General features: G+C 51.6%; 2 protein-coding genes across 3 annotated transcripts in view; one reads left to right on the top strand and one right to left on the bottom strand.

Annotated features, from left to right (window-relative positions):
- KDF1 (keratinocyte differentiation factor 1) overlaps positions 1–3,812 on the top strand; it is an 8,374-nt gene extending 4,562 nt beyond the window's left edge. For both annotated transcript variants that reach the window (XM_023519082.1, XM_003799809.1), the window contains exons 2-4: positions 741–1,799; positions 2,652–2,726; positions 3,243–3,812. In XM_023519082.1, the coding sequence (XP_023374850.1) occupies positions 773–1,799; positions 2,652–2,726; positions 3,243–3,325 (1,185 nt within the window). In that variant the 5' untranslated portion in view covers positions 741–772 and the 3' untranslated portion in view covers positions 3,326–3,812. The remainder of the gene's footprint in view (positions 1–740; positions 1,800–2,651; positions 2,727–3,242) is intronic.
- Positions 3,813–5,998: 2,186 nt separating this feature from the next.
- NUDC (nuclear distribution C, dynein complex regulator) overlaps positions 5,999–7,360 on the bottom strand; it is a 14,243-nt gene continuing 12,881 nt past the window's right edge. Inside the window, exons 7-9 of the mRNA XM_003799808.1 lie at positions 6,893–6,976; positions 6,679–6,797; positions 5,999–6,268 (exon numbers count right to left, since the gene is read on the bottom strand). Coding sequence (XP_003799856.1) covers positions 6,217–6,268; positions 6,679–6,797; positions 6,893–6,976 — 255 coding nt within the window. The 3' untranslated portion in view covers positions 5,999–6,216. The remainder of the gene's footprint in view (positions 6,269–6,678; positions 6,798–6,892; positions 6,977–7,360) is intronic.

The following is a 7,360-nucleotide window of genomic DNA, read 5'->3' as shown; positions in this document are numbered from 1 at the left end:
AGACAGAGTTTCATTTTGTTGCCCTCGGTAGAGTAGCTTGGCATCACAGCTCACAGCAACCTCAAACTCTTGGGCTCAAGTGATTCTCTTGCCTCAGCCTATCAAGTAGCTGGGACTACAGGCACCTGCCACAAGGCCCCGCTATTTTTTTTTTAGAGACGGGGGTCTCACTCTTGCTCAAGGCTGTCTTTGAACTCCTGAGCTCAGGCAATCCACCCACCTCGGCCTCCCAAGTGCTGGGATTACAGGCATGTGCCACTGTGCCCAGCCAAAATTTGAAACTTTTTGAGCACTGATATGACACTCAAACGAAATGCTCATTGGAGCATTTTGGATTTCAGATTTTTAGATTAGAATGTTCAATTGGTAAGTACAATGTGCAGAATCCAGAATCTAAAAATATCCCAAACCCAAATCATTTCTGGACCCAAACATTGCAGATAAGGGATGTTTGGTCTGTTATACCTGGTGTTAAATGTTGCTCATAGGGAAAATCTGAGTCAGATGAAATATTAACAGGGTAACTGTTACCTTCCCGATGGGTGTGAAGTTTCAGGATTAGAACACAGACAGAGCTTCCTCTTTGGAAAGGGAGGGGCACAATTGATGTAGGATTATGGGCATATTTGGGCCTGTTCACATCACAAGCCTCTCAGAAACCAGAAGAGCAAAGCTCCTCAGGTCAGCCCAGGAACTTGGCCCTGACCTCTGACCCTGACTCCTTCCTGGCCTCCCTGCAGGTGCCTGGCTGCAGCAGACCATGCTGTGAACCATGCCCCGCCCTGGACAGCCCCGCCCATCATCCGGGCCTCCGCGCTTGGGACCTTGGGAGCGGCCAACGGAACTATGTCTGGAAACATATGATGAGCCACCCCAACCGCCACCAAGCCGTCGCACTCGTAGGCCAGATCCCAAGGACCCTGGTCACCATGGGCCAGAAAGCATTACCTTCATCTCTGGCTCTGCTGAGCCAGCTGCTGAGCCCCCTACCTGCTGCCTGCTCTGGCGACCCTGGGTGTGGGACTGGTGCCGAGCTGCCTTCTGCTTCCGCCGCTGCTGGGATTGTCTCCAGCGCTGTGGAGTCTGTGTGCTGGGCTGCAGCCCCTGCTTGTCTGCTGGGGACTCCACTGAAGGGACTCCTGACGCCAACTGGGCCAAGGAGCACAATGGAGTTCCCCCAAGTCCTGACCGTGCACCCCCCAGCCGGCGGGATGGCCCGCGGTTCAAGTCAACCATGGGCAGCAGCTTTAGCTACCCTGATGTCAAGCTCAAAGGCATCCCCGTATATCCCTACCGCAATGCGACCTCCCCAGTCCCGGACACAGACTCCTGCTGCAAGGAGCCACTGGCCGAGCCCCCACCCACACGGCACAGCCTGCCGAGCACTCTTGCCAGCAGCCCCCGTGGCTCTGAGGAGTACTACTCCTTCCATGAGTCGGACCTGGACCTGCCTGAGATGGGCAGTGGCTCCATGTCGAGCAGAGAGATCGATGTGCTCATCTTCAAGAAGCTGACAGAGTTGTTCAGCGTACACCAGATTGATGAGCTGGCCAAGTGCACATCAGACACTGTGTTCCTAGAGAAGACCAGTAAGATCTCGGACCTTATCAGCAGTATCACACAGGACTACCACCTGGATGAGCAGGATGCTGAGGGCCGCCTGGTACGCGGCATCATTCGCATCAGTACTCGAAAGAGTCGAGCACGCCCACAGACCTCAGAGGGACGTTCGACGAGGGCTGCTGCTGCCCCTGACAGTGGCCATGAGACCATGGTGGGCTCAGGTCTCAGCCAAGATGGTAGGTTGCACTCTATAGGGCTGATGGGCATAGTAGGAGAGGTTCTGGCCAAGTGAGGGTTAGACGGGGGTCTCTGGCCACCGTGGGCCACCCCAAAGCTGGTCCTTACTCTTTCTTCTTTCCCTCAATTCTTTTAAATCCTTCTCTCCAGCCCCCTCCCTATCCCTTCCTAGTGAGGTCTAAGCAAGTCTGTGAGGCATGCAGACCCTAGGAGCTCTGGCCATTGCTACTGTCCCCAGAAAAGACAAGGTTCTCTCTCTACTCAGAAAAGCTCATCTAACAGGCTCCTACCACATGCCAGAGTAGCTTCTAGGCCTGGCCCAGTTAACAGAACTAGGAGACCCATATACATTTGGATCACTTGACATGATCTGTCCTAACCAAAACACCTACCTATCACAGCATGTGCACACGCACATTGTCTGTGTCTTTTTTTTTTTCTTGAGACAGAATCTCAGCCACCCTGGGTAGAGTGCCATGGCATCGTAGCTCACAGCAACTTCAAACTCTTGGATTTAAGTGATTCTCTTGCCTCAGCCTCCCAAATACCCAGGACTACAGGCACCCATTACAAAGCTTGGCTATTTTTTTTTTCTATTTTTAGTACAGAGGGGGTCTTGCTCTTGCTCAGGCTAGTCTCAAACTCCTGAGTTTAAGCAGTCCACCAGCCTCAGCCTCCCAGAGTGCTAAGATTACACGTATGAGCCGCTGCACCTGTATTCTGTCTTTGTTTTAAGCATTTTTCTAACGCTGTCCAGTGACCCCCTCCTTCACTGGGCTGGGAGCAGAAATGGGGAATGGGGTTGAAAGGATGTGACAGTGACCACTGCCCCTCCTGTGTTCCCTCCCTAGAACTGACAGTGCAAATCTCCCAGGAGACGACAGCAGATGCCATCGCCCGGAAGCTGAGGCCTTATGGAGCCCCAGGTGTGGTCCTGACCTGATGAGGAATACAGAGGGTGGGGGGACTACCCCAGGGGACCCTCACATGCCTCTCCCAGCTTCTTCCTGACGTGGCATCAAAAAGGGACCAAGGTACCTGAGCAGTCACAGACCCATCCCAATCCTGCAAACTGGCCTAAAGTGGAGGACAGGTACCTAGAACAGGCAAGCTGGAAGCAATCAGATCCCAACTGTTAAGCCTAGAGAGAAAAGTGGCAGGCAGGAGGCCATCTAGCCTGGTGTTGGAAAGGCACCCTGTGTGGTTTCTGCTGCTGTCTTCTTGCCCTTCACAACAACCCACTGAGAGCAAGGTCATTATCCTTTTACAGAATGGGAGGCTGGGGCTCAGAGAGGTCCAGAAACTGAGAGTCACCCAGCCAGGATCAGAATGACCCAGGCTCAAGTCCCACTCTGCTCCTTCTCAGCAGGCTTCTCCTTGGCCATGGAATCTGGATGAGCTCTATTCCCTGAGCCTGTTTCCTCCTCTCCCTTCCCCCTCAGGGTACCCAGCCAGCCAGGACTCATCCTTCCAGGGCACCGACACAGACTCATCGGGGGCACCCCTGCTTCAGGTGTACTGCTAACCCCTGCTGGGCCCAGCAACTACAATCCCCTCTAGAAGCACAGCCTACAGAATGAAGAAGGGGACCAGGAGCTCCTTTGGGGGAGGCTGAGCCCTGAGTCCAGAAGCACTGCCCACTCTGGATCCTCCTGCTTTGGCTGACTGGCTCCTGGACCACGTGCATTTCACTAGCCTTAATGCCCACATCCCCAGCTGGCCTGACCCCGCCCTGGGGCTGTTCCTTCCTGCCCATGCTCTTCAGGTGGCCTGATCATGGAAAGCACAAAGTTAGGAATTACCTCCTGGGACTGAATCCTGACTCCATCCCCATGACACCCACCAATCATGCAGATTCCAACTTCCTTAGGGTACCCAACAGTTAAAAGAAGCTTGTCTTAAATGGTTGCATTGGAGAGTGGGCAGTGCCCACTCTGTTCTGTTAAGCAGTTTGTTCTTATTCTTGGCTGATGTTCTACATGTTAACATGACCATAGTTTGTAAGCATAAAGTAGGCATCCGCCTGGTTATCTTAGCTGTGATAACTTTTCCTCATTTGTTTCTTATAACTTCTGCTCATAGGAGACAGGATCTGGCATCCAACCTGGCTTAGTGCCGTGGAGGTTGAAGTCAGAATAAAATGGGAGCAATGGTGCCTGTCTTGGGTTCACTGAGTTCCAGAAGGTGGAAGAGCCAAATGGTGTCTATACCTGAGAAAGGTTTAATCAGTGGTCCTGTCCACCCGTTTCCTCAGATCTCTGATCATTGTTCAGCCTGTACCCAACCTCAGGCCTACTGCTCCCCCTTCCTCTCCCTGGTGCTAACAGAGCACTGTAGTTTCCATTGCTACGTTCTTGACCCTTTCAACAACCTTGGAGTGGGGCCATTATTCTTTCAGAAAAAGAACCTGAAGCTTAGAGGTCAGAGAACTTAGTGAGACAGGCAGTAACTGTGGCTTGGTATCTCCTTGTTTAAACACCAGAGCCCAGCCAGGTTGAGAAGAATCCTTTGGGCAAAAAGGCCAAGGCTTTGCCAAGGCAGGCCTACCAGTCCATTCTTGACAGATGAACAATCTGAAACATAGTAATGATCCCTCCACAGCCCATTTTGTTGTTCCCACAGGCACTCATTGGTAAGTGACAACTTGTTTGTCCAGTTTTTTATCAGATGCACAAGATAGTCCCTTGAGGATATGACCACAGGCCTAGTTATACCTGCTCTAGTAATAAAACCGGCCCCTTTCCTTAGGATCTGCTATCTCATCCAGGTCAAGGCCTCTGTAAGAAATGAGAAGACCCACAGGACAGAGTAGGAGAGCCACAGTCCTTGTGCTCTGGCCTTGACCTAAACCATTCCCAACTCACTCTTTCAAACCACTACTTGCATTTCCAGCGAAAAGGATTTATCAAGTTTAGGAAACAGACAAAGCTAGGTACTTCATGGACTCTGAAATCCTTAAGCTATTCTGAAATTCAAAATGACACACTGTTCAGGAAATTCAAGGGTCCCCTAGGCCACAGAACAACACACTCAGGGCAAGTCAACCTAGTCTTTCTGCAACCTCTGCAGCCCCTACGCTCAATGTTTACCCTCTGCATTACCCTAGGGGCTGGCTTAGACACACAAACCTTGGGGACCCCATTTGCCTGTACCTGGTCCTCCTGGCCAGGTCTCTGGACTGCTTCAAGTAGATCTGAGGCCTGGGCTGGTCCCCCAGGCTCCCCAACCTAAGCTAGGTAGTGTCACCCCAGTCTTTGCTGCTCTTCTGCTCCAGGAAACAGAACAGTTCAGTTTAAAAAACACCTGAGCAGGACGCAATGGCTCAGGCCTATAATCCTAACACTCTGGGGGGCCGAGGCAGCTGGATTGCCTAAGCTCATGGGTTCGAGACCAGTCTGAGCCAGAGCGAGACCTCATCTCTAAGAATAGCCAGGTGTGGTGGGCACCTGTAGTCCCAGCAACTTGGGAGGCTAAGGCAAGACAGTAACTTGAGCCCAAGAGTTTGAGGTTGCTGTAAGCTATGACACCACAGTACTCTACCGAGGGTGACAAAGTAAGACTCTGTCTATAAATAAATAAATAAATAAAACACACTTCATTCAGGGTTGGAGGGCAGACCCACTGCAATGGGAAGTTGTCTCAGAAATTGAATCAAGTCCAGCTGACCTTAAATTTTGCTGAGTCATGGGCTCCTTTAAGAATCTGACATATGTTCTGATTTCTGCAGCAGAAAAACTCAACTTTACTCAGAATCATACACAGACTAAAAGCCTTTTTTTTTTAGACAGAGCCTCAAGCTATCTCCCTGGGTAGAGTGCCATGGCATCACAGCTCACAGCAACCTCCAACTCCTGGGCTCAAGCAAGTCTCCTGCCTCAGCCTCCCAAGTAGCTGGGACTACAGGCGCCCGCCACAACGCCCGGCCGTTTTTTGGTTGCAGCCATCGTTGTTTGGCGGGCCCGGGCTGGGGATTTGAACCTGCCACCTTAGGTGTATGTGGCTGGCGCCTTAGCCGCTTGAGCCACAGGCGCTGAGCCTCAATTCTCCTTTTAAGTAGCGAAGAGAAACTGAAGCCCAAAGAGGGGCAAAAATTTGCCCTAGGCCACATGGCATTATTTGGGCTACAAACCAAACCTCCAGTTCCCCAAAGTTGCCATAGGAGGCCATTCTCTGAGGCCAGAGGGAAAAGACGACACAATTGAGTTGAGTAAAGAGCTTTAATGTGTAACAGTAGGCCAACTAGGAAGGGTAAGACCCCCAAGGCCTCAGCCCTTCCCCTGATGCCCTGGCACCTGTGTGTCTGGGCCAGTCCCATGTCTGCCCCAGTCCTGAGGCTCTCAAGTCCCAGGGAAGGGTGGGAAAGAAAGTTAGATGTCTGGGAGCTCAGCCCCAATAGTTCAGAGAGGTGAACAAGGGCTAGTTGAATTTGGCCTTGGAAAAATCCATCTCCGGATGCTGATCCATGAACCTGGGGAAGGGGAAGAGGGAAGGTAAAACAAGGTTGTTTCTTTCCCCAAAAGCTGGTCTGTTCGCTGCCCCACCCCACCCCCCACATAAAGTCTGACTTTAGACAGCCTGGAGCCAGCCCCAGGGTATCCAAGTCTCATTCAAATCCTGGGACTGGAAGCTAAGGTGCCAACACTGGTGCTGTTTTCCTATAGGTAGCAATGACCTCCTGTTACCCTTTCCCGCCTATCTTGCTGGCCTTGCCCTTAAGATGACCTATGCTAGTGATAAGGATAGGCCAAAGGCATAGAGCCATAAACTCTGCTGGCTCATCTTGGAAGGGGGCAGGGCAGCTCCTGAGTCCTGCTCAGAGATTGCTGCTATCACCTAGGCCCCACACTCTCCCTTCACCCCCATCTCTGAATTGCTCACTTTTTCAAAATTTCCTGTTTCTTCTGTTCATCCGAGGTAGGCAGCCCCATGGACTTCTGTCTCTGATCATACATCATCTTCTCCACCATGCTGCGGGTCTCACCGTCCAGATCTGACAGCTGGGGGGAGGAAGTTAACAGGAATAAGTGAAGCTCTGGGACCAGCTGGGCCCCTCACCTTCCCATGAAAGTTCTCCCAACTAGCCAGGGCTCACCTTGGAGTTTTCAGGGTTAATCTTCTTGGTATTGATCTCAGGGTCACTGGCCACCAAGCGGTTCCACCACTCCATCTTATTGATCTGAAAAGAAAAGGACAACCAGGGGATGGAGGTGGTACCCTCTGTTCCCCAGGAAATCACCCTTCAACCTTTCCACAACTAAACTCTCTCCCATCCATCAACATCATGCACCTGAGACCCACACAGGCCTGTGTTAGACTCTGCCCTCCCAGCAGCTAAGGGAGACAGATACAGATGCAAATAGTTATAAGTGTGGTCAGGGAAAGAAAAAAGCATAACGAGATATTCAGAATGGAGGGAGAGAAGTCAGAAAGTGACTTAGGTTGGGTGCAGTGGCTCACCCCTATAATCTAGACTGCTTGAGCTCAGGAGCTCAAGAATTCAAGACCAGCCTGAGCTACAGCAAAAACCCCTGTTCTCTACTAAAAATAGAAAATTAGCCGG

Source organism: Otolemur garnettii, unplaced genomic scaffold (genome assembly GCF_000181295.1).
Source record: "Otolemur garnettii isolate 467f Iridium unplaced genomic scaffold, OtoGar3 scaffold00156, whole genome shotgun sequence".
NCBI lineage: Eukaryota > Metazoa > Chordata > Mammalia > Primates > Galagidae > Otolemur > Otolemur garnettii.
This window is presented reverse-complemented; position numbering and strand designations above follow the sequence as displayed.